Below are 27889 nucleotides of genomic sequence, written 5' to 3' on the forward strand. Positions count from 1 at the left end.
ACTAATGGTAATAAACTAACAATATATATAAGGGTATTATATAAAGATTACTATATTAAAATAAAGATCACTATATTGTAAAAAGAGATTACTATTCCAAGAAGTATATACCTCAAAATTAAAGGTTACTATGTTAATCATAAAAGATACTATATCATAATAATCAGTATTTAAGATTTAAGCATTTCAATTTCTTGATTTGTTATCTGTTGATCACAGGAAACATTGAAACATCTTTAACAACTAAAAGAAGCCTTCTGTGTAGGACCGAAACTACCAATTAACAACAAGTTTAGAGAAAAAAAGGTTTGTGTATAAGGTATTACAGTACTCATGTGCTTTATTCCTTGTTTCTTTGAAAAGCAATAAGTACAATTAAGATCAAATCAAAAGACATAATATTATAACAAAGGACACTATGTCAATCATAAAAGACACTATATCATAAAAAAAAGACACTATATCTTAAAAAAAAGAAACTATATAAGTATTTAAAAGATATAAAGTTTCCAAGAATGAAATTACAAATAAAAGGTAACCATGTAACAATTCAGGTTACTATGATAAAAAATATTAATATTTGGTGTCTTAAAACTATCAAAGCATATACTCATTATTAAAATTTGGTGTTTTGGCACCAAATTCTCTATGTTTCCTCCTCTTCCCCTTTTTCATGTAGTCATAGCTTCCTGGAATCCTTTTATTTGATTGGCCTCCTTTAGTTTTTGCACGAGCTGGGTCTAGTACTTGAACCACATTAGACGAAGTTGCTTCTGAATTCTCTTCTACACCTGTAGTGTTCTCAGAATGGTTGTCAGTTGACTTCATAGCAGAAATAATCTCATCAATTGCACTTGAATCTTTTGCATAGCTTTCTTCTAACACTTTCCTTGCTTTTTCAAACTTGTGGCTCTGAAGGATTAAACTATAATACTTCCTCACCATGTGTAGCCGCCAGGGTGTGAAGTTGTTTAATGTCCCCTTCTTCCTTTGCTCTGCCTCAATACTCTCCCAAACTTTATCCTTAGCTACTTTAGTCCACCTGATAGATATGTATTGCTCTGGGATTTTTTCAACAGAATGCATGTGTAAGATTCTAAGGCTATGGAAGCATAACCAACCTGACTCTTCAAAATTCTTGCATGGACATTGAATTGTTTGGTTAACAGGATCATAAGTTACTGCTTGAGTTGTGCCATCTCTGCCTTCAAGGTACACTTGGTAAACCATTTTGTCTCCATTAATGAATAGCAGTTTAGTTTGTGATCCAATGGCTAGGTTGAATTCTTCTTCAAAGTCCCTGAATAATGTATGTGTATAAACCTCAGCAGCATGTTTTAGTAAGGCAGACATTGGATAGCTTGAAGTAGGAATTGATTTTATGCTATTGAACTCATAAAAATCCTCATTCCTTCTCCAAGTCTTCACTGTCTTCTGAAATATGTTGTAGAATTCTGTCAAACTTGTTTTCTTGTTTGCTTTGAATCCCACTGCATGATTTGTGCTCTCACTTCTCTGTGATGACAAGATTCCCGCGGAGAAAAAGTCCTTACTTAGAGCTGTTGACCACTTGTGCTTCAGTGAGTATAACCTTTTGAACCAACTATTGTTTTTCAGTTTGTACTTTGTCATCATTGAATCCCAACATACTTCAAACTGAGCTTCATTAATACAACCACTCAAGCATTTCATGAAAGCAGCTTTGAATGTATCATCACTCTTCAAAACTCCAAATCTTGTTACAGCATTTTGAATCAAGTGCCATAGACATAATCTATGTCTAGTATTTGGAAATACCTGCACATTTTTATACGGTTACTATAGTTTCAAAATTGGTTATTGCATTTAAAATATAGGTAACTATATAATTTTAGTACAAACATATTTAGATGTAGTGGTATTCAAAAAGTTCCTTCAAAATTAGAAATTACCTTTGGTATTGTTGCTGCCATGGCTGCATCTTGGTCTGTAAACAGTGATACAGGACATTTACCACCCATTGCCTTTTTGAAGGTCTCAAATAACCACACAAATGAATCTGTGGTCTCGTCTCCCATAAAAGAACAAGCAAACATAGTGTTCTTCCAGTGGTTGTTTATTCCTGCAAAAGGTGCACAGATGAGGTTGTAACGATTAGTCCTATATGTGGTGTCAAATACAGTGACATCCCCATATATTTTATAATCTTCAAGCATCATGGAATCTCTCCAAAACAAGTTACAAACCCTTCCATCTGAATCCAACCTTACTCTGAAAAAGAAGTTAGGGTCCTCAGAATAAGCTTCCTGTAGTTTGTCACAAACTACTTGAGAATCTCCTCCTTCAATGGCCTTTATTTTCAGTTTATAACAATAATTCACATGGTCTTTCACTGTATGACCAATAGCATCTTCTCCACCAGCTTCATTTGACATGTAATTAAAGGATTCCATAGGTCTTAGTCAAGATTCTTGCATGGCCTCAATTACTTGCCCTTTAATTCCAGTCATTGCACGCTCTGAACGGTGGAAATGGTTCCATTGTGGTCTAGTGAGTGGATGATTGTGCACCAACACATGCTGAACTATCTCAAATTGCCCTTCCTCATTCAATTTTGCTATTATCAAAGCATTACAATTTGTCCTTGTTATTGGAACTCTCCTACTTTGTCTTGTTTTTTTTTTAACTGAAGAACTTTCCTCTGTCAAGAGTTCTTCTGCAATTTTTTCCTTTTTTTTACCAGAATTTCTCATACAAAGAACTTTTTGGTGATGATATCTTTAGTTCCAATTTTGCTTGTTTGTTTTGCTTTTCTAACACTAAAACCAACTGCAGTAGCATGTTGACAATACAATTCATGTATTTCCGCAAGTGTTGCTCGAGTTTCTCCTACTAACCAACCACTAATCTCATCATTATTACTTGCACCTGTTTTTTTAAAAAAGAGATCACTATACTATCACTAAAGGCAATTATGTTACTTAAAAGTGGCTTTGCATGTCAGAAAAGCTTTAACAAGCATCATATAAGTACAATGTATTTATTTTTAAAAATAGATTACTATACTATTACTAAAGGCAACTATATTACTTAAAAGTTGCTTAATTATGCATAATCGCTTAATTTCAATCAACATCAATTACACTTAATCGCTTAACTTTCACAATTACGCATAACTGCTTAATTCACAATTACGCATAATTCAATAAACATACATTACGCATAATTACTTAATTTTCAATCAACGTAAATTAAATATGCATAATCGCTTAATTCACAATTGCATAATATAATCGCCTAATTCAAATTATCAAATTAAAACCTAAATTATCAAACAATTGCATTATCGTTTAATTCACATTATCAAATTCTTATATGAATTGCATATAAATATATCGTATAATACCTTGAGGTTTCATTAGAGATTGATTTTCGTCATGAACTTCATTATAATCCTCAGCTTCAATAATAGCTTGTTCTTCATCTTCAACAGCTTCATTCAGATCGAAATTGATGACATTAATATCGAAGTTTTCTATAGTGTCCTGTATACTTCGATTTAGATCCATTTCAATTGATTGTATAGAAGAATTCTCCATGAAATTTGAAGAAATTGATTGATTAAGTAGAAAATTAAACCTAGAATTGCGTAGAATTAGGAGAGAGATGAAAATTCGAGCTCTATTTTAGTTGTTAATGGCGACGAACTGCAATTATTGAGATACAAATGAACACGTGAAATAAGTAGGTTGTGGCAGAAGAAATGGCTTGTGAAATAAGTTAGTGGACTGGGCTGTGAAATAAGTTAATAGTAGATGGGCTGCAGTGGTATGTGGCACGTGAGTCCCTAATTTATTGTGGACCAGGTCCACCCAAGAATTTTTGACTTAAAAAAACACGGAAACGGAGGGAGTAGAGACTTTGCTAGAGGCTGAAAAACCCCCCAACTCATTTGGGAGTAGAATTCTATGAAATCGAAATCGAAATCGAAATCAAAATCAAAATATTCTATAAAAACAAAACCCTAATTTTTGCAGATCACCCAATCACCAGCAATGTCGGTCACCGCTGGTGTCAGCAACACCGCTATCGCCGTTAGAGAGAAGCTTCGAGGTGGGATCGGGCAAACCAAAGTGAAGCGATACTGGCCTGGTAAAGCTCCAGAATGGGCCGACGAAGCCGAAGAAGAAGCCGATCTTCGCACTTCATCTCGTCGACAAACCCTAGAACAGGCTTTTCCGGTGAACGAGGATGCCACTTTTACGCGCGGTGATGATCCCCGTCTTCGGCGGTTGGCGGAGAATCGGGCGGAGAACAAGGAGGAGGTCCGAGCTGATCACCGAAGAATTCGGCAAGCGGAGATTGTGTCGACGGAAGAGGAGGAGAATCGTGCGGAAGAAGCTGCTGCAGAGGAGGAAGATGATGATGATGCGTTGGAGGAGAGGAGGAGGAAGATAAGGGAGAGATTGTTGCAGAGGAGGCAAGAAGAGGAGAAGCAATTGGCTCCAATTGAGGAGGAGGATGATGATGAAGCGGAGGAGGAATCAGAGGAGGAGGAATCGGAGTATGAGACGGATTCCGAAGAGGAGGAGATGAATCAGCTGAAGCTAGCAAAGCCGGTTTTCGTGCCGAAGCAAGAGAGGGAGACAATTGCGGAGAGGGAGAGGGTGGAAGCCGAGGAGCAAGCGTTAGAGGAGGCGGTGAAGCGGAGATTGGAGGAGCGAAAGGTGGAGACGAAACAGATTGTTGTGGAGAAAATTAGAGAGTATGAGGTGATTCAGAAGAATTTAGAAGCGGAAGCGGATATTGCTGATATTGATACTGATGACGAGGTGAATGAGGCGGAGGAGTATGAGAGCTGGAAAGCAAGGGAGATAGCCAGGATTAAGCGCGATAGGGAGGATAGAGAGGCCATGGTGAAGGAGAAGGAGGAGATTGAGAGGGTAAGGAATATGACTGAGGAAGAGAGGAGAGAATGGGAGAGGAAGAACCCCAAGAATGCACCTCAGCCGAAGCAGAAATGGAGGTTTATGCAGAAGTATTATCATAAGGGTGCTTTCTTTCAGGAGGATCCTGATGATAGGGCTGGCACTGCTGGTGGTGATACTATTTTCCGCCGCGATTTCTCAGAACCCACTGGGGATGATAAGCTTGATAAGACTATTTTGCCTAAGGTTATGCAGGTTAAACACTTTGGAAGGAGTGGCAGGACCAAATGGACTCACCTTGTTAACGAGGATACTACAGATTGGAATAATCCGTATGCCCTCTTTTCTCTTACTCCCATCTAATATCAGATTATCACTAATTTCTTGAATTGATTGCTGTTGCATAATTCTTGTTAATTTTATTGTCTCAGTGATGTAGTTTTTGAACTTGTGATTTGTCTTTGGCAAATAATCTTTTAATTTTTTTTGTCAGTTTTCTTGATTTCTGTGTAAGACTTCATTGTTTGAATGCTAGAGATGCTTGTTCTTGGCAAAATTTTGTTCTTTGGAATTTGAATAGTTCATAAGTGGTTAGAGACTTTGTTTTAGAGATAATGTGGGAGTGGAGTGAAGGTTTAGCATAAAGGTTCTTGTTTGGAGCTTTTAATTTCAGTAAAGAGTGGTTGCACAGCTCTAATATGTAGGTTTTTTATGTGAAGTAGCTTATGCAAAGACCATGGCATGTGAAGGCGAGAAAAAAGAATGTCGAGTGATAATCTTGCTCTGCTGTTGCAAAGGTTGTGTTTGATAGTTATTTGAGCTCACTAGATTATGTGCTTGTATGGTTGACACCCAGACTGATAAAATTGTTCTTTTCCGAACCTTTTTCAGCTCTTCAGTTACTACTTGGATTGTAATACAAAAGCTCTGGGGTCTTTGGAGTAGCTTTCTTAGGGTAATAATCTCATGAAGTACAGGGTTGCATTGTGTTCTATAAAAGGAAAATCTAGTCTAGGATTATAGCCAACCAAATAGTGAGAACTTAGAAAATCTAAATCAGGGTTCGTATTGTACTGTAAGTATTTTTAGTACCATGGTGTGATTTGTGGATATTAAAATAGGAATCTGATTGTGGTATCACTAGGCCTAGTCTTTGAGATTGTTCCCAAAGTATTTCTGGAGAGTTGAGACAGTAATTAAGGATGTTTACACCCAAAGCAGTCCCAGCATTTTAGTTCTAATTCCTGCACGATCCATATTTGGTATGACTATGTGAACCTGATCCCATTTGGATCTCAATAAACTTATTTGTATACAGCTTGATGTGCAGATGTGCATGAGCCTTTTGCTAAATGTTGTCAGCTAGCTTGATAAAACCTTAATAGGCCAAGCTGATAAATGTAAGATGTACTTTTGGAGTTTGTATAGTGCGTGTTTAGGCGGTAACACTCAGGGGACTATGTATCTTTAATAAGGTTTTAGAAAAATCTTACTTTTGAACGATTCTTCTTTCAAGAGTTTTTTGGCGGTGATAACTCTGAGAAGTAAACTAGAAGTGAGGAATTTTGTAGCCTTTTTAAGTACAAGATTTCCCAAAATTATTTTTTCATGTACCTAGATAACTATTTAAAGCCCAAATCCAAAGCTTCCTGCAAATTCTTCTGAATTTTTTTGAATTTTCTCGTTGCAGGTACTTTATGTTGAGTATTATGATCCTACCTTGTTATATATCTTATTATCATAATCTCTCATATGATTGTCGTTTCCTTTAATTCTGCTGATCCTTTCAAGGTTTTGACTCCATATAGGGTGTTTTGTTTTCACTTGAATTTCACTTGTTTGAACTCATTGGCATTGATCTAAACTTTTAATTTATTTATATTGGGGGCACATTTTTGAATTTATTGAAACTTATATGAACTCATTAGCTTGTTTTCTAACTTATTGTGATTTTGGGTTGAACTTGGATAGCCCTTGTTGGACACTTGGACCTCATTTGAATTGTTTTTCCTGAAACTAATATATTTAGGTGAAAATAACAAAGCGGTAGTGGGTGAGCGTTATTTCTTTAAGCAAAGCTTTTATTGATAAATTTTTTGGTAGGAATTACCCAATACCTCTTAAGGTTTGCCAATTACTCTTGGTACTTCAGAATAATTGCTATAACATGGTATTCTTAAGGCCCTAGGGTGATTATCACAGTATTCACACGTCAAACCACCATTGTTTTTTTGTCAATCGAACTAAATTTTTGGAGTTTTGGCATGGTTCTACTTGGGCTACTTGAGTTCTGAAACTAGATAGATGTTTGAATCTTTGCTTTTATCTTGGGTACTTCAATTGGTATTTTAACCAATTGAAATTTGAGAAAAAGACAAAAGAAGAGGGAATCCTTTTCTATCACATTCCACCAAACTCTGTTATGGCAGCCTTATTCTTGAGTCCTTGACTCTTTCTGTGGTGCTCCCAACAGACCATTGAGGGAGCAATTTGGCATACAGCCTATTCCGAGTGTTCATGGGAGTATTAATCTCCATCACCGTCTTGGTGTTAGCATGTATCTTGCCTATCTTGGCAGAGCCCAATGTCTTCACCATCCTGGTAGGAGAGCTGGTTACGACAACAGTGGCATTCAACAACGAGTTGATAATCTTTGACCTCAAAAAATTAGGTGGGAAGTTTGTTTTGGGATGGAAGGGGTAGTGTAACTAAGAAGTTCTCCCTTTTCCAGTCAATCACTCTCAAGTCAAAAATTCATAGTCCTGTATCTCAAGCTTCATTAAATAACGCAGGAAATAGTAGCCACTCATTTTTTGTTACAATATCTCTACAATTAACAACCAACCATTGATTGATCACAAGGGAATCTGAGAGATGGTCCCTTTCCTCCTGTTACTAAATGTTTAGACATTTGATTCCATCTCATGTGAATCAATGCCTCAATTTCCAAATTTTAGGCGCTTGAAAGCGAAACAAAATGAAATAGTTCACATCATATTAAAAAGGCAAAATTTGCCTCAACACCCTAAACTATAGTTTGGGTGACCTGATTAGTCGCTGGCAAAATCAACGCGTGCCACTAATGGGTATTTTTTGGCACTTATACTGATACATCTCTGGTAATTAAAGGTTAATAAATGGTACGCGTTGCACCCCAATCAATGGTTAGTGGTGTGCTAGCAACTAGTGCTGGGTGCACCAAAGCTACAGTTGAGAGTGTTGAGGCCAATTTTGCCTATTACATATTATGGACTTACTGTTCTTGGATTGTTGGAAGAGAGACTAAAGGAGTAGATGTTTCTGTTTTAACCTTCATGTGTATGATTCATACCCAGGTCAACTTATGCAATGTCTGGTAGAGGAGATTGGTGGGTCATGACTCCATATATCAAAAATTAACGGTGGCATACTGATATGTTAGGCCTTCTTATGTATTATAGTATCTTTTTTGAATGCCTTAGCCTTTTGTCGATATATTTTTTTGGTGGTATTGCTTCCATGGATGATAAGTGGTAATTTCTAAGCCCAGTCTTTCACTTCTAACTTCTTGGCACATATTTAAGTAATAACAATAGGGCACTCTTCCCTCCTACCTTTCTCTTAGACCTCAATTCATTTTTCCTGGCTGATCTGCTGGTGAGGGTAGTATAATAAAAGAGAACTGTATTATTCCTCCCTGGGGCCTGATGTTATTATCACTTGACTATTGGACTGTTTTTCTTTTAACTTTTATTGTTAGGGTGTTTGGGGCCTTGTTTGAGTTTTACATGAAATAGTTTTTCCCTTTTATCTCAGCCCCTTTTCATGCAATATGCAGTTTTGTTTACAGATATGACTCTACTCCGTTATACCATACATGTTGGCACTATATGCTGATAATTTTCATACTATGCAGATGGACGTACAATGATCCTCTACGGGCAAAATACAATGCAAAAATGGCTGGCATGAACAAACCAATTGCAAAACCTAAAGGAAGCAAAAAACTAAAGGACTGGGAGCAGAAGTAAATACAATTCGGCATAGTTTCTGACTAGGAGGGGTCTCTTGTAGCTTTTCTTCTTTTTAGTAAGTACTATGAATGGAGTATAATGTGAATCTTCGTTTCAGTTGTAGGAGCTTAAATGATAAATCTTTTTATTGTACACAATCACGAGTATAAATATAGAGCAATTCAGTTGCTGTTTTCTGTACTGGTTTGTGGTTTCTTTGGCTTTCTAGCACAAGTATAATCTTTCTGTTATCTTGGTCATCTTGTAGCTTGCAGTTTCACTTCTAGTCAGCGAAAACCCTCAAGCTTGGATGTTGCATCAAGGGGTAAGCGTTGTTTTCTGAGCTGAGAAGATGCAAACTAGACCGTGTACACTACCATGCCATCACCCCTTCACCAACACATTGTTGGCTTACTTGTTAAATTTCATACCTCAGAGAGGTTTGGGGTTTGAATCATGCCAAGTGAGGATACTTGGGGGTAGGGTTCCCTTATCCTTCCCTCGGCTCTCAAGAGCCTAGCCCTTAAAAAAAATGGAAAATTAAAAGGCCATCTCCCTTACATTCATTATTCTTCCCGCTCCATATTTGAGATTGATGTTCTTGTAATGGCTAAGCATCAGAATAGGCTTTAAGTCTTGTGTATGTATAGATGATGAAGACTCTTTGGGTGAATGAAAAATTAGATGCGTATGACTTTATTTATTTATTTATAATTATCATTATTGGAATTGCAGTTCAATGCCATGCGTTTAGGATTATTGTCAATAGTGTTTCTGTTTTCTAATGTCGTTGAAAAAAAATATGATAATTGTATACTAGTATGTATTGGACATGAATATATGATAGTTGAATTGAAGGTCAGAAAATATAACTCTTGCTTTTGGAAGCCTTAGATATGGAGTACATCATAATTCTGATTACTCAAAAAATATGAGATGTACATTATGTGTATACTGAAATATACTGAACTTTTCAACATATTTTAACATAGGCTTGAAATATCTGTCATTTCTAGTAACTCATAGAGCAACAATGAATGAGTCTTGCCAGAAACTATTGCTTGTTGCACTGTGGTTTATGAGTTGATTTCTAAAGTAATCACTAATAGGCTTGCTCAGGTTGTGGGTTTTGTCATTAATGATGCCCAAGCTTACATTCTTCTTGCTTCAGAGCTCATAGGACATTCTCATAGGTTTATCACTCCTTGATGCATGCTCAAAATTGATTTAAGAAAGGCTTATAAATTTGTTGAATGAAGTTTCTTGCAAACTTGAAGAGCTTGGTTTTCCTCACAAGATGATTGGGTGGATTATGAGATGTGTAACTAATGTCTCCTATTCTATTATAGTGAATGGCTTGCCTTCCAAGACTCAGAATGGTCAAAGACAAGGTGATCCTATCTATGGCTTTGTTTGGTTCAATATTAGTAAAGAAAGGGAAGGGAAGGGAAAAAAAAAGAAAAGAAAGGGAAGGGAAGGGAAAAAAAAGGAAGAGAAGGCAAAGGAAAGAAACTATATCATTCAATGTTTGGTTTAATATTAGTAAAAGAAGGGAATTGAGAGGAATCTATTGTTTGGTATGACATTAGTAAAGGAAGGAAAAGGAAGAGAAAACTAATTTTAAGTTTAATATATTTAATTTCTTTCTTTCCTCCCAAATTTCTCCAATTTTGCGAGGAAAGGAAAGCAAAGATTTTGTGAAGGGAGCTTTCCTTCCATTTTCCTTCATTTCCTATCAAATCCCATATAATTTTTCAAACCTAACATAAGAATCTATATTTTTTCTTTCGTTTCGTTTCTTTTCCTCCCAATACCTCCCAACCAAAAAGGGCTATATGTTTGCATGAGATGACAAATTATCCTGTGATTTTATTGAAGTTTACTAACATTCTTAATTTTTAACCAAATTAAAATTGATCCTAACATCATTTACTTTTGACAAGCTCCATGTAGCAGCATGAACTTTGACTAGCAATAACAAAAGCTTCTTCATTCGGTGCACAAAATATCATAAATGAAACTCAGCACTAGAGATTTTGTCAAAGACGTGATATCTAATAATATATTATCATAAAAAACTGTCATGGATTAGGTGCCTCAATTTCCATGCTGGAAAGGTGAATAGACAAAGTTTTGGGAGTCATTTTAGTTCGTATGGGTTAATTTTGAGATCAAATTTAGCAAACATTTACCAAAAACACATCGATTTGTGTGCTATAAAAATGCCTCGATTTTTGGACCTTACTAAATATGATGTCAAAATTTGCAAAAAGTTAATAAAATATTAAAGATATTGCGTCTTCGAAAAATCTCCAACCCTAGATTTCATCTATGTGTTTAGTGCATCCGAATAAAAAGTTGGTGTTGTTACGGCTATTATTTGAAATTTATGCTACTACATGCACCTTGTTGAAAGTTCGTGTTGTTGAAATCAATTTTGTCTTTTTTTAGATGTAGTTGGAAAGGGCCACAATCAACGTAAGTACTAAGTAGACTTAATTATTTAAATTTCAGTTAATAGATTCTACTGTATCCGTTCCTGCTAGATTGATTTCAATATTGGTATAGGGATTTAATAAAAACTGTTTTGTGTCATGTTTAAGATGCGTTATTAGCTCATTTACTTATTATCAAATTGCTTCTTATATTTATGAATGACTATTTTATTTGTTGTTATCACCATATTGCATGTTTCAATTAAGATCCGTGATTGGAAATCACACCTAATAAGATAATTTGGATAACCGGTTTAGGTCCCCAGTATCATGCTGTTTAATTGAAACAACAATAATTATATTTATGTTTGCATTAAATATTCAACCAATTTAGATTAATTAGTTTTGGGGAGCGAACTAAATCTTGTTTGTATGTCTTTTGAGTTAAAATTAACAAAAAACTTTTGCATGCCCCCGGTTTATAATAATTTTATTATACATCGAACATTTTTACGAAAAGTGACCCATATTTTCACAAAAGTGACATTTTTTTTTTCTTTTTTTAACAAAAGTGACCCTTTTTTTTCACAAAAGTGACCCTTTTTATCACAAAAGTAATTAAGCTACATATGCAAATTGCAAAACAAAGTATCAAAATCTTACTAGTTTTTTTTTTGTTTGTTTTCAAAAGTAAACCATATAAGTATTATTTTACTTTGATTCCAAAATTTTTGCTACTGCTTCCAATTACCATACAAGCATCGTCACCATCATTACCTTTGGAAGCATGGAACGAAGAGCTTGATGCCGCGATTGAAGGAATGAACGGCCAAACACTCAACAACCGTAAGATCACTGTTAAGGAGGCTCAAGCTCGCGGCAGTGGTGGCGTCGGTGGTGGCTTTCGTAGTGGGTGAAAAGTTAGATGAACATACATACCTTGAAATTAGCTGTAGAAGATGAATCATTGATCAAAACAGGAAAATTATGTTACAAAATCAAGATATAATTGAAAAAAAAAGAAGGAAATTGAAGAAGTGTAGAGGAGAGAGAAGAAGTGCAGAGGAGTGCATATAAGAGAGAAGAAGTGCAGAGGAAAGAGATGAAGAGCTGGAAAAAAAATTCAAATAGAAACCCATGAGGAGAGAGAAAAATAGAATCTTGCGTATGTAAATTTTCGCATGCCATCGCCATTCATTAAGTTATTGTAAACCCGCTTTTTTTAAACTTTTGTGTAAAATTAAATGTCCCAATAAGAATCGAGTATAGGGTAATACGAGCAAAATTTACTTTTTGACTCAATTTCGTAGTATCATCCCCGAATATCCAGTTATAGTTCAGGACAACTATAGAGTTACTAATCTCATGTATTATAAATGGGGTATAGCTTTCATGGATCAAATTGTTGTTTTCTTCCGATTTGTCTATTTTTGTGGTTACCTTAAATGATACATGAACGACTTACAAGTTCCTTAAAACTTAAATTAGTTAGTGGCTCCCTATTTTTTCGTCCCTAATCGTGGGATGTCAAATCCAATTCATGACTATCAAATATATTCGCAACATGCTAACGTAGAAGCACTTCAATCGACGCCTATGGGTGATCATTTTGTTAAATAACATTAGAATCTTCCTCTCCACTGTAAAATGCATCCAAAGTTTGTACTCCCTTCGTATTTTATTATTTGCTCCAATTGTTAATGTGTAGAGTTTAAAGAGAAATAATATAAAGTAATAAAATATGATGAAAGTGGGGTTGATTGAAGAAAAAAAATCTTAAAAAGCGAAGTGAGTATAAGTAGGGAAGAGAGAGAATATGAAAAAAAATATTAAGATATGATAGAATGGGATCACTACTGGATAAAAAAAATAGTAAATATTGTTAAAAGTTTCCAAAAAAAGAAATATAACAAGTAATAAAATATGAGGAAATACAAGTTTATCAATTTGATAAACAAGACATATTTATCAATTGACAATTATGTAAATATTTGATCTTGATATTTGAGGTTATATGATAAAAAAAATTCAGTGTAGTACTTATGTACAACTGTCACTCTTCAATGAAAATTTCATCATACACCCAGATGTACCATGCTCATGGTACACCTAGTCAAAATACAAGTTTTATAAAAACTTGGAAAGAACATTGTGTACAACTACAAAGTACACGAGCAAATAAAATTCAAAATGATTCTCTCCTTGATTTAAGGGATTGATTTGTTATTTTTATTCCTTGATTTATGAAATTGATTTATTAATTTTATATCACTTCTGATAAACAAAATTTCATTTTTTGTTAAGCGGGAGAAATTGAGTTTATATTGGGAGAAATCATAGTAAAATTTGAATTTTGAAGAGATTTAATGAAATTACGGAGTTAATTATATCATATTGATGAATTTTTTAATTGAAAGATGTAATTGATGAATTTGTTGTTGAGGGAAAAGGTAATTTACAAAAAAAAAATTTCCTTCTTTTTATCTACTTCTCTATTCTAGTGTTATATTTTCTAAGGTTGAAGATGATGTTCTTTATATTCTGATAAATGTTCTTTATATTCTGATAAATGTTCTTTAGCACTTTTTAATTGGAATGAAATATGTTTCTGGAGTATTATCAATATGTTCTTTAAGTCTATACTTTATGTTCTTTACGTTACAAACAATATTTATTAACGTATATAAATTAATTATGTTCTTTGGGTATCAATAATACAAATTTGTTCTTTTACTTAAATAGTAGCATATTTTTAAATTTTGAATTTTGAATTTTTGATATTTAAAAATGAAATATTGAATTATATTTGAGCGAAAATAATTGTAAATAGAAGAATTTTTTATATTTGAAATGATTTGAATTAAAATTTTTGATAAAAATCAATTAATAGTAATCTTTTACCTTATTTTAAAAACTATGCTCAGAAACTATTGTGTTCTTTATATTTCAGTTATATGTTCCCTTGTATATTCATGATGTTCTTTATAATTATGTACTATGTTCTTTCTGCTTTAATTCGGGTGTACCATGTGCGGGTGTACGAACCACCAATTGCTCTTCACGGCGTTATTTGACTGAAGTGAAACCCCCAAACATCCACTTGTACAGGAAGAAGGTTAGACCAACTTCAATGGAGATTTCAATGGGGGAAGAAAAGCTCACAAGCAATCGATAAACACCTACCCTTAAGGGTTAACCATACCCTTAATTTCTCCCTTTTATCTTAGGGTTTTCATTTAATTCGGCGGCAAAAATGGTGGTAGTTGAGGTTGGCGAAATCTCCATATCAACAACTTGAAGGAGGCAAAGAAGATGAAGGTGGGTGGGGAAGAGACAAAGTCTCCATTGTTATGCAATGGCTGGAAATATACGAAGAGGATGAAGATGGGAACAATAACAGCAGCTAGTTAACTGTAATTATTACATAACATAAACACCCTTCATTATCAACCAAAAATGACGGTTTTACCCCTTGATAAACTTCAATTGTTTACCAAAATAATAAACCTGGCAAGCCCCATAAAATATGAGGAAATATGACCACAAAAGAAAAGTTGAACTAGTAATAAAATATTGAGGGAGTAATCATTTCACCATTTGCTTTCAAGATAAAAAGGAGGCTGCCACAATCAACTTCTATATAAACAAATTTCGTTTATTATTTAGCAAAACCGCTACTTCAAGGCAAGTAGCAATGTGCCTATGTAACTATTGCCCCCGTGATAAACAAATTTACAAAGATAAACTAGTATTATCTTGATTAAAAGATTGTTGATCATGTCTATTAAGGTGGCAACTTTTTCTTTATAGTTAGTTAATAGGAAATAGGAATATAGGATAAATCATAGAGTATGTACGTCACGAATAAAACCTACATCAATGGACAGCATATTTAGATATCTGTCTATAAAAACCAGACGAAAAAAAAACAATGCATATCACAGATTCACAGCAGCCAGGGAATGAAAGTTTAAGCCAGGCCATCGACATTTTTTTATTTTTTTCTTTTTGTCTGCATGGAAATTCTATCAAGAATATGTAGCCAAATCTGAGCATGACATCTAAGTCATGCTAATGCACATTTATTATAGGCTAAGAATGAAATTGGGCATAATCTCAGTACTTAAGCGATGAAATCTTTGAATTTTGCGATGCGATTCAGTGCCTGCTCAAATTCATCTTCCTGTAAAGCAATTGTGAAGCGGCAGTAACCTGGAATTCCAGTCCATGAACCACTATTGATGCATAAGCCAGTGGCAGCCAAAATGGATTCTCGAATAGTAGAGTCTCCAACTTCGGTCTTTTGACCATCATCATTATCGAGTTTAACATGCTTCCCAAGATAATCAGATGGCCTTGCCACCATGGAGACACCCCCTTGGGACGGAAGTACTTCCCATCCACAGTTCTGTAATGTCTGTGTAAATAAGAAGACGAAGATACAAGTAATTAGTTGTAGAAAATATTTAGGAAGTATAAAATTCTTAAAAGATTCTGAAGGCAGATAAATTACAGTGAATTCAGGGAAAAAGTTTGATTAAATGTTTTTCATTGAAGACTTTTTTTGAAACAAATTTTTCATTGAAGACTTAACCAACAAGGAAACCAGATAAAACATTCCTCGTTACCCTATAGCTCTATTTTTAAAATCCTTAGCTACAAATCTTCATAACCATCCATGAATTTGTGTAGGAATGGATCTGTGTTTAAAAATCAAATTATGTAATTCATGGTAGATCCTTCTTTAAAAAATGTTTAGAGAGAGAAAAAAATAATAAAAAAAAGAGAGGGAGCCATACACTAAATCATTATGGTTCACACACATGCATACATATTGAACGGTCATCTTTTAGATTTTCCCATAATTCATAGAAATATTCTGGCAGAAAATACAAAATACTTTAAAAAAATTAAAGATGAAACAGTTATCTTACTGAGACGAATCTAATAAGACAACACAAACCTGTAATTTTCCTTGAATATAAATCACCAACTAATATGAAGAGTGTATATATCAAAGTGCTTTATTTTATTAAAAATAATATAAATAAAAAATAATTTAAAAAAAAAAAACCAACGAAGTATGACCATCTAGTGTAACAAATATGCAGTCAATTGAAAAAACATATGCACATGCATCCTTCTCGTTTTTTTAAACTAAATGTTCATATATTGTATCTCGAAGTGAACCATCTTTTTTAAATTCTGGAAAATAAATATCAGATGTGCATATTCTGACCCAGCTACCACATGTCCATCAGCTATGCAACTCTTGCCATAAAGCACATAAAATGGATTGGAATTTCTTGGTAAAAACATGATTATTATCAAGAAAATGTATTCTACGCGGATATTTAGTAAAATTAAAAAAAAAAAAAAAAAAAAAAAAAAAAAAAAAAAAAAAAAAAAAACCCTCCACAAAGATTTTAAAATTAATACTGTTTGCATTAGCCTTGATTGCTACATTGCCTGGACTCTGATTCGGGTGTTGTGTCCGACACTCCAGATTTTATAAAATTTCATAAAGGCCAATACATATTTGGGTGTGGTGTAGTGTCAAAGTGTCAAAGGATTCGACACACAACAATCGACGTACAGCAGGCTGTCAAAGTAACATAGCTTGACTGTAAACACATTGACTACCAACCACTTGAAACAAATTAAACAGCCAAGGACAAGTATGTGAGGCAGTTGATTGATCCCATCATGATATAAAGCCTACAATTACTGATACAGTGTAGATTTAAGAGGAAATGAAGACAATATAACTGAATCCAACAAACAAACACATCAGCAGTTAGCACAGTGCATCATCCAAGAAAAAAACTATTAGAAGATTCAAGAGGTTTTGAAGACAATTATGGATGCAGGATGGAAGTTATGAAGACAAAAACAAAACAATAGGTCTTGAGTTAATTACCTCCCTCAAGCGCTGCGACCTCTTTTTCAAAATCCCTTTGTGTTCTGCAACAAATTCAGAAAGGTTACCAGCTTCTTGCTCAGTCTGAGCTAACAACTTCTTCATAGCATATCTAGTGGTACTATGAGGTTTGGTTAGACCGGCAAAACCATTAGTTGTTTCAGTAAGTAAAGATCGATCTACTGCAAGGAAAGCAAAGGTCAGCCCTCCAGTAAGCATCTCAAGCGATAAACTTCCAAGCAAAGACACACAAAAAGTTGAATCGTGAGAGGAATAGAACTTCGCTAAAGTGGGCTCCAAGTTCCAGGCATCCCAGCTGTCAACATCATATTCTAGCCCTGAGAAAGAAGTATCTATCAGAACCCTTGCACCAAATTTAACACAGACTGATAGTATAGCTTCCAGCTCCTCATTGCTGTAAACCAACCCCGTTGGGTTAATAGTAGGACCAGAAATATAAAGCCATGGCTTTTCAACTGACTCCAGCACCTGGGTCAGTACACTAGCAGTTAGTTTAAATCCAACATCAGCTTGTGTGGGAATGTTAACAATGTTTGCTTTCATAAACTTTGCAGCAGCTATGTAGTTCCCGTTACAACCAGCAGGAAAGCACAATGTGCCACTTTCTTGAATACAGCTAAGTAGCAGCTTGTTAAAAAGACCCAAAGAATAGTCAGAGTACAAGAATTCTGTGCTGTTGTTTGTTGGAAAACCATATCTTGTTTTAATAAATTGCCTGATGCCATTGGTTACATCTGTCTCAGACTCTGAGAGATTCTGCCTAGCAAAACTTTCAAAAATAGCAGCCTTTACTGGTGGGGGCAATGACAGAAAGCTTTGATCTACGTCCATGTGAATCAAGGAAGACTTATTGTCATCTTCACTTATTGACAGCTCAGAATTGTTGAAGACTGAGACAGCAGAGCTTGCAAACCCAATCAATTTAGTGGTACTCTTCTTATCACATTCTCGCTGAAACACATACATCAAACTTACATAATAAGTAAACACATCCAGTGAACCTACATCTTAGTATAAAATTATGTTAATTATGACAGGTCCAGCATGACATAACAATAACATACAACCTCTGTTTATTATTAAATGCAATGTTTCATTTTACATTATTTACACACCTTACTTTGACCTTTTTTTTTTTGGGTAATTTATGATTTAAGAAAAAAATAGTCATGTGAGATCTTGTTAGATTCATCTCAATTTATACTCTCAAAATATCATTTTGTCATGTCAATTAATCTATAATTTTAACTTATTGGTAATTGAAGAAATTTGTGGTTGAATAAATTTGATTATGAATTGGCAAGGGTGTATTAGAAGTGTTGCTTCTAAACAAATTAAAGTATTGTTTTGTGATGAGCCAGAAATAAGGTCAAGAGGTTCTTCCTTACATAAAACTGGAAACTAGAAAAGTAGCTTTCATTTTTCTGTTGTCAGTTTTCTAAATAACCATGATTTCAATAAGTCAGACTAACATTTGATTCTTTAACTTCCTCCGTTCCCCTAAAATTTCAACATGGTGGGGGACAAGGATTTCAAGAAGAGGAGAGAGATGGAGAGGAACATAAATATGGACTATGTGATGAGGAGAGAGAAGGAAAGAAAACAAGTGCAAATAGAAAAATGTTGCAATATCAGTGGAACTTCCTAAAATGGTAATTGTTGCAATATTTGTGGAACGGAGGAAGTATGACATATATCATAGGATTTTGAAAAACAAAATCAAAAAACTGAAACCTACAATGCTACCGAAAGGGCCCTTAATGTTAAATTTTTAGTTTTAGGTAGAGGTGACCACAGGCTACAATGGTTTACTTGTCAGGCTGGGTCTAGTCAGTCTTCATACAGGTTCAACCTCTTCAAGTTATTTCAATAAAATGGTGGTGTGGTTTAGACTGGACTAAAATCATTTTGGACTTGAACGGGTCTAAATGGCAAGAGTGACAAACCATAGCAGGTGGATGTCGATCAGCTAGCTGAAAGGAAAGCAGCTCGTTGAAAAGACAGCCGTAGTAGTTTTGACTAATCAATGAAGTATTTCCTTCAAGAAGTTCAACTGTTCTTGCCAGAGCCTGAAAAATGGATTCATCTTCTGAAATCACGAATGCTACCTCAAGATCTTTATAAACCTGGAGAAGTATTAAGTATGAGGTAATGGGTTCAAAAGAATTACTCAAAATCAAATGAAAAAACAAAATATAAATATGAATACCTTATCCAATAAATTGATCTAGATAGGTTAGATTTGAAAATAATTGGTATCCAATCTGGCATTCCATATTGAGAGTAACAAATACCTGATTCTTCAGAAGACCACATACAATCGCAGCATGCGATGGAAGAGAATTTCCTGCAAGATACTTTAGGACCCCGTTGGAACTCGGAAGGCTTGACAGCTCAAAGTGGTCAGATATGTCTAAGAAAAGACGCGAGCCAATTTCTCTAGTAACATTCAACAGATTCTCAAAGGCTGCACTAGTAACAGCCTCAAAACTAGCAATGCCAGTAACCACAACCTGAGGTTTCAGCTTTTTAATCAGCTCAACCATCAAATCAGACTGACGCGGAGCCTCTATAACTGTAACCATATCTGAAGCCTCACTACAATCTCTCTTCTGCAACGTAGAAACAACATGGTTCAGAATTTGTCACAATTTTTTCAAGGAATTTTTAATATGCTGCTAGGAACTATTAATTTATCAGTACATCAGACTGAGATACAAACAACTCAAACTAAACTACTTAAATCAAAACAAAACATATGAGCAAAGGAAACGATATTGAAACTTGCAAACATCACCAATTAGTAAAATGTATCAAAAAAAAAAAAAATGTTAATGTTTCTTGTCTTCTAATAAATTGAACTATATTCACACCTAAATGCTGTATAGGCTGATGAAGCATAGAAGATCAAAGTCAAAGATAACATCACCACACAAGGTCCACAATCACCCAAGAGAGAACACACACCCAAGGATAGAAACCAGAGGAAAGCTTTATTAAGGAACTTGAAAGACATGACTTAATTTCAAAATGTTCATGAAATAAATATTAAAGAGCCATACAATTGGTCACATCTGGTCATTTATTACATCATTAGCTCACCCTTGTGAACATTGTGTCTCACCTCACTCAGTTGATGACTGTCTCAATCATTCTGAAATTATATGAAGCAGCCATTGAAGAGTACAACTAGTTTGTATACTAGAAAACAAATAAGCGAGCCTTTTAATTATCCTCCTCGTGAGTTATATCTCTTTCCGGCTCCCCACCACCCAAATAAAGAGGGGAAAAGGAAACAAAGAACAGACCCTATAAATATACAAAAGCATTTACAGACTATTACGCATATCAAATGTCACCAGAAGTGTCATCAAAAATAGGCGATACCTCAATTGCCAATGATGTCATCCATTGCCTAGGAAGGTCTCGGGTCAAATGCTCATCGACAATGGCAAGGTTTGGTGAGAACAATCGTAAAGCGTTCTCAATTGCTGCAGTCCTTGAAGGAAACACAACTACATTCTGAAAATTTAGAGGAAAGAACACAATTAGCATCAACTATCCAAATTCCAAAGGAAATTTAAACAATCCACAAGAAGACGAGAAAGCTCAAGGTAACTCCTGACTTCAACAATAATAGGAGGATAATGTACAATTTTTGCACAACTGAAGCTATTCTCTAAATTTACTTAATAGCAAAATGATGCAACAAATACTATAAAATCCTTTTGATCAGAAATCCCATTTCTAGAAAGATATTAATATACTTACTAGCAAAATGATGCAACAAATACTATAAAATCCTTTTGATCAGAAATCCCATTTCTAGAAAGATATGAGTCAATATATTATTAGGTACATCAAACATTAGCTATGGATTTACAGGAAAACAAACAGATGCCCCAAGTCAATCCACTAGTACCTTGGAAGTAAGTGGAACATGATGGTATGTTTTGATAAACCCTGCTACAAGGTCTCGAAACCGTTTACTGCCTGCTGGTGACTCAAAAGGAAGGTAGGAATGTTCTTTAAGAACACTTGCAAGATATGACAGGAATGGAATCTTTTCATCAGCCACAGCATCATCGTCAAAGGATAAATCCAAAGAATTATTGATTTCTTTAAAGCCGTCTCTCAAAAAATCAAAAATAGTTTTAACCTGTCCCACAAAATTGCATGTGTCATACTTTCATATATCATCATCATGCATGAAAAACAAGGGAGAAAGAGCTTCACCTGATTAGGTTGACGAAGTTGACAGCTGTATACAGAAATAGAATGAGAGATACAACCACCGGCCTTCCCATATGCCCAAGCTGTTCGAGCACAAAGAGGTCGATCTCCTGTACGTCCCATGAAGAATTCAAAACGGTGTGGGCTATTTTTTTCAATCTCAACTAACGCTGAAATATCTGTGTCAGCAGCCTGTAACACACAATTCGTCAAATCCACAGTTCAAGAAATTAAAATAAAATTTACAATGATTCAGCTTAACTAGCCTGAATAACTTTTGTTTGCCAGATCTTATTAACACGGAAGCCACGCCGTTCAAATAAACGTCTGCAAACAGCTTGTCCTGGACGGCCTCCCATATTAAAGATCATAATCCCAGTGGGTTTAATGACTGAAATTCCCTCTTCAACTGCCCTAGCTATCAAACCTAAGCCAAATTGATCTTCAACGAAACCCTACATTCAGAAATCAGAACAGAGAAAAAAAGAGAGAAAATTAAGTCAATATACCAACTGAAGAATCATTTTCCAAGTATTCAAAGGAAAATAAATTGCATACACTATCAGAAATCTGTGGAAAAATGTTGCAAGTAAAAGGGAAAAACAAATGAAGATTAAAAAATGATTCTACTGAATGTTACCTGAAACCAACTCTTTATTTGACATCATCACTATGGATTATAATTAGATAATTCTACAAAAAATATGCAACCCTGAAGATCAAACCTTTAGTCCAAACCCAGATCCTGTTGCCCCAGTGTATACACATTTCAAAACAAAGAATGCAACACATTGGGTAACAATACAGACTTTATCAATGGAGGAAAATGCATACATGGTTAAAACTGTATTTTCTGGTTATAATTTCTGATTTGTTACATAGATAAGTGGTTAGATAGGGGGGGGGGGGGGGGGGGGGGGGGGGGGAATACTTGAGGTCATAAGTTCTGCTTTTGTTACACAAATCATTTTGGGACTAAGGCTTTGTTGTAGTTGCTGTTAAAGGAAAGTATCTCGAAAAGTGAAAATTTCTTTCAAAATTCTGTCAACCATAATGGAGAAACTGTAACTTCACACAAAAATTTCACTCCAGCTACAACTTTGTAAATCATCCATTCATATATTACCACTACAATTCACAATCACTTAAGTATTACTACCTCCGTCCCCTTTTAATAGTCCCTTATGGGCATTTTTCACGGGAATTAATAAACACAAATAAGAATAGTTAAAGTATATTGAAAAAGTAAATTGACATTGGGTATGTAAAAAAGTAGAGAGAGAAAGTAATAAAAGTATATGGGAAAACAAAATTTACATGGGAAATATAAATTTGCACAAGTATTGTTGCAAATAGGAGGGAAGTTTGGTAAAAAATTAATATTTATGGTTGTTGGAAGAAGCAAATGGGGTGAACATTTTGGGATTAAAATTTGCCCATAAGGGACTATCAAAAGGGGACGGAGGGAGTAGCATTAAGCACATCACCACAGACGGCTGATTGATTAATAATCAATGTGGATAACATATGTATATACTTTGACTGAAAAACCAGTAAATATAACGATATCCCATGTAGGTTGACAAAAGAAGATGAATATGCCCAGAATGTCCTGATTCTATAATTAAGTGTGCTGCAGGGCTTTGTTTGACTAACTTGTCTAACTTCTTTAGCACAAGCATGCATTAGAAAGTAAACCTACACAGCTTAAACCCCTAGGATGACATGGTAATATAATCATCAAAGTTTTCTAACCTGCAGCGCACAATAGTTGCTGAGCGAGTATAGGAACTCTTCACTTGCATTTTCTGTAATCATCTTAGTCATTGCATCTGGATTAGGATTAAGGATCTGCAGGCCGATACCATCATTGAATCAAAATTTAATCGTGAAAGCCAGAACCATATAATGTATAAATTGAGACACATTGATATTATTGGGAATTCAAGGCCAAAAAATCAAATTTTAATGCCACTTTACCTGTGGTATGCAGCCAACAATCCTTTCAAGCATTATGTTACGGTCCTTACAATAAGCTAGAAGGTCAGATTCATGAAATTCTACTCTATCCAATAGAGTCTTCTTCTCTCCATCATAAATAGGCTGACCATTCTCATCCAAAGCATTTAAGTATAGGTTAATCCATGAAACCTTAACAGCTCTGGGATTTATATCAAGGCCATACACCTGTTAACAATTAACTTAAGAACTCAGTTCAACTTTCACAGTTAAAGGTAATGTGAATAATTTTTCCATTAATCTATCAAAGCCATATTGCTGAAATTCCAGAACTTTTTACATAAAGAAAACAATTTGCGTTCATTGGTAAAAGATGAATAAATAAATAATGCTAGGAATGTGCATTGAACCTTTGAAGGAGACCACTTTTCAGCAATAGCAATAGTTATCCATCCATTCCCACAACCAAGCTCAGCAACTATCTTGTCCTTATAGATGGATTCTGGATGCCTATTCAACCCTTCATAAAATGTGAAAGACCAATCTTCTGGCATAAAAATGCTAGGTATTACCAACATTGTCAACTTTTTTCTCTGTGGGAAGCCTGAAAATCCACCATAAGTGGCTTAGTCAACAAAACAATGTTGAAGATCAAATGCACAAAATTGATGAATTTTAAATCAAACATGATTAAGTTGGTTGGCTAAAAATGCTGTGTACTGAAAGTACAAGTTTTAACAATTGCTATTCAATATTCATATCAGTTTTTTTTTTTTTTTTTTTTTTAAAAAAAAAAAAAAAAAAAAACCCACTATTCATATCAGTTTTCATTCTATTTCTAAAGTAGTCACTTTTTATATCAGTATTCATTCTATTTCTGAGGTGGTCTGGTGTTTCTGACCGGGAAAAAAAATGCTGAAATGTATTCCAACACTCTTACACCACAGTACTGCAGTTAATATAGAAAATAATACAGTAGTAATTGGCAGATGAATACATGACAGATACTAGTATATAATTATTGGTTTACATGAATAGATAGAATACCTGAGACAGGAAGGAAAATAAAGGAAGAAAACAGCACTTGTTTGTACCTTATTTTAACTTATTTTATCTAATTTTAGACAAAACAAGTTTTTTTCAGAATATTTCAGACACAATTAAATGTAAAAAATGTCAAATATTGTTCAATAAAATAAAATAAGTTTAGATAAATTTAAACAATATAATATGAGTGTTCAAATAAAATAATAAAAGTTATCTAGATTTAACCAAACAGAGCCTTAGTACGGAGTATTAATTAGCTAAATCACTTCTCTTCGACAACAAAGGAGCTGTCTAGGCTTTTCATTTCACACATCAAAAGTTTCAATCGCCAAGTCCCAACAACAAACTATTATAGTTATAATGTCTCACACTATTTGTAATTCATACTAAGGGCCTGTTCTCATTGATTGAACTCAGCTGAACTGAACTGAACTCAGCTGAACTGAACTGAACTCAGCTGAAGTGAACTGAAATGAATATTTTATAAGAGAAGGAAATTAGGTGCTGAATTGAACTGAGCTGAGCTAAACTGAACTGAATTTCAACGTAAGAAAACAAGCCCTAATACATAGCAAATAATACATTGATTCAAAACATCAATTTTAGGTAGGTACTTGGGTAGAATCTTGAATCATTCCTGTTGTCGATTAAAAGTACATAAAAACAATATTTATAGCTTTCCTTTAAACTTGTGGGTGTTGGGACTTGGGAGGCTGAGAGAAAAGTATTACCTCATCTAAGAAAATAAAATAAATGATCCTTTCACAGGGATGTCAGATTAGTAACACAAGCTTGAAATTAATTTCTTATTCATTTACTTTTATCTCTATGGCCTATGTTACAAGGACCGATAGACTCTTCATTTCACCTCAAGTACCCATGTTAGACCCTTGACACTCGGACATGGGTATGACATTTGGACACTTCACTTCTAGTTCAAAACCACAGATTTTTTACACAAAATAGCCCAGTCGGACACATACCCATGTCGGACATGGATACCCGAGTCCATGAAACATAGTCTGTGGCCTTCAACATTCTTAGAGGTTTAATTTATGATTTTACTTTTCTGCCATCACACTCAGATTAATAGTTATACAGTAAACTATCATATTTAGAAACCTCAATTATATTACAAAAACTTTAGGAATCATTTAAATGAATAAAAAAATATAACTTCTAATGTTCACAAGGATAGTCATAATCACACCTCACACACAAAACACATTAGCTTTTCAAGATTCGACAGGAATATTTTGAAAACCTATATGCAAATAATACTTTAGCGTAATTAATACGCAAATGGTATGACATCATCCTTCCAGTGTAACTTTGTAAGAATAAAGCGATACAGAATCCAACTTATAATGATTACACTAAAAAAAAGTATACTCTATACTCCGTATATTATTAACAGACTATAGTATATACATGAAATACATAAATCTATATTTTTTTTTTTTCTTTTCAGTAAAATTAAAGTAATTTCTTACTTCTATTTCACAAAATTGATCCGAATTCGTCCACGCATTCAATCATCCATCCATCCGTTTGTTTATTCAATCAATTTAATTAAAATATTTAACTGAATCAGCATCAAATTGTTCTGAATTTCATTCGTATACTAATTCGATCCATGTAAAACATATTTGCAAATTTCCAAAACATTTTCAGAGTGAAAATAATTCCAAACAATTTCAGAGTCATATAATTCTCAGCATAAAAGCAACAAAACTCACAACAAAAATACTATAAAAAAAATAAAAAAAAAAAAAAAAAAAAAAAAACAAAAAACCTGAAGAATGCTCCAATTGAATGTCATTGATTTTCAAATGATAAGTAGCGAAGCAATCATGAGAAGAAACAGCAGCAGAATCAAAATGCTTCTGAAGCTTAGACATAAAAATTCTAGCATCAACTCTAGTTTTAGGATTCTCAAGCTGTTCGAGGACTGATCGAAGAGCACTGTAAGCTGCATCACCAGATTGTTTGCATTTGCTCAAGAACTCCTCAACACTTTCCATGGATTTCTCTCTCTAAAATTGTTTTGAGGTTTTCTCTCTCGTCTGAATTTGTGAGTTGTGATTACGCTTTTCCAGAATAACAGCACCTACCACCGTTTACTGGAACACTCTCAATGAAATGAAAGGGTATAGTGGAAAAAGTAAAAGCAGATATTTGTTTGTTTATAGTATTTTGACATACGGCCCGAATGTTTGTTTGGTTTTTTTATTGTGCTACTATTGGGTCATTTTTTATATTATATATGGTGTTTTTATCGTTGTTTAGGGGTTGATTTATGTTTAAATATTGGCCAATTGGACTTATAGGTGACCACATGATTCAAGACTCCACATTATTTTACTATGTATATTTTTACGATTGAATATTGTTTCTTAGAGGGTGTTTGGTATGAAAATTTGTAAGGTAGGAAACGTAAATAAATAAGTGTTTCTATTTCTAATAGTTTGGTATGAGTTACAAGTAACAAATAACGTTTTCAAAGGGTAACAAAATCCCCTTAATTGTTACCCTTGTTCAATTTGTTTCACCCTCAATCACAAACTCCTCAAACTATTTTCATTCCATCAACATATTAAAGGTAACGTATATCATTATCCTTTCACCTAATTATATAAATCCTTGCCATTCCTTTTACATAATTTATACCAAACGCCCCCTTAGACTATTTCGAAGGTGTGCAATTGCACAATATGTCTGGGGAAATCGCTCTTTAGGTATTCTTTGTCAAACCGATGAATCTTTTTTGTTATGACATTGGATTCATAGATATATCGTGTCGTTTTATAACGAGGATGGGATACATGGTAGCCGGATGACTACCTTTATAGTGATTTTGTGGAGCATTTGGAACACGAGAAATGCTAGGGTTTTTAGAGGAGAAGATACCAACTTTGTTGGCTTGCAATGGTATAAAGATTTAATGAAGGAACAATTCAAGGTCTTTCAGGATAAGATCGGTATTAGTGAGCTTTCGAATCTTATTTTAGGGATGGATGGTTGGGCTCTTCCTCCTGGTTTTCTATGCAATTCTTTGGGTAAGGTTTTTTCTTTCAGTTGGGAACACGATAGAAGATTTTCTTTGACGGGTCTTGGAAAAAGAGGACAAATAATGCAGGCATGAGATGGGTTTTCTCCACACTTGGAGAGGAGCTTCTAGATGGGTGAAGGGATTATGTTAAAGCTCATTCTACCTTTCACGCGGACGATATTGCTTGCTTGCTTGCTCTAAAATGGGCTACTTTGAAGGGTTTCACATGCATGGTACTTTTTTCTGATTTGGAGGTCTTGGTTAGTGTTTTGGGTGTTTTGTCCCTTGGGAGAGTTACGGCTCAAAGACTGGTCCGATCGTTT

The 27889-nt window shown here is 34.5% G+C and overlaps 3 protein-coding genes across 4 annotated transcripts; 1 reads left to right on the plus strand and 2 right to left on the minus strand.

The window, feature by feature from the left end:
* Nucleotides 1-597: 597 nt before the first annotated feature.
* Nucleotides 598-2432, minus strand: LOC145600589 (protein FAR1-RELATED SEQUENCE 5-like). Its single transcript, XM_081656476.1, has 2 exons — nucleotides 1932-2432; nucleotides 598-1797 (listed from the first exon to the last, which is right to left on the minus strand). Exons 1-2 carry the CDS (start codon nucleotides 2430-2432, stop codon nucleotides 598-600), a joined length of 1701 nt encoding a protein of 566 aa, XP_081512602.1.
* Nucleotides 2433-3917: 1485 nt separating this feature from the next.
* On the plus strand, nucleotides 3918-9631 carry LOC145602075 (uncharacterized). Of its 2 annotated transcripts, XR_014104495.1 has the most exons (3): nucleotides 3918-5239; nucleotides 8803-8975; nucleotides 9168-9631. XR_014104495.1 is itself a non-coding variant. In XM_081658210.1 (2 exons), the coding sequence occupies exons 1-2, from the start codon at nucleotides 4035-4037 to the stop codon at nucleotides 8915-8917; spliced, it is 1320 nt and encodes a 439-aa protein (XP_081514336.1). In that variant the 5' UTR covers nucleotides 3918-4034; the 3' UTR covers nucleotides 8918-9100. The 2 variants fall into 2 exon arrangements, 1 of the variants encoding a protein (XP_081514336.1); XM_081658210.1 differs by lacking the exon at nucleotides 9168-9631 and having other exon boundaries at nucleotides 8803-9100.
* Nucleotides 9632-15254: 5623 nt separating this feature from the next.
* On the minus strand, nucleotides 15255-26702 carry LOC145601604 (methionine S-methyltransferase-like). Its single transcript, XM_081657652.1, has 12 exons — nucleotides 26310-26702; nucleotides 23878-24071; nucleotides 23489-23695; nucleotides 23264-23359; nucleotides 21775-21963; nucleotides 21512-21700; nucleotides 21198-21434; nucleotides 20663-20797; nucleotides 19570-19887; nucleotides 19222-19401; nucleotides 17255-18226; nucleotides 15255-15751 (listed from the first exon to the last, which is right to left on the minus strand). The coding sequence occupies exons 1-12, from the start codon at nucleotides 26536-26538 to the stop codon at nucleotides 15458-15460; spliced, it is 3240 nt and encodes a 1079-aa protein (XP_081513778.1). The 5' UTR covers nucleotides 26539-26702; the 3' UTR covers nucleotides 15255-15457.
* Nucleotides 26703-27889: the final 1187 nt, after the last annotated feature.

This window comes from Chenopodium album, chromosome 21 (assembly GCF_948465745.1).
Source record: "Chenopodium album chromosome 21, dcCheAlbu1.1, whole genome shotgun sequence".
NCBI classification, from domain to species: Eukaryota; Viridiplantae; Streptophyta; class Magnoliopsida; order Caryophyllales; family Amaranthaceae; genus Chenopodium; species Chenopodium album.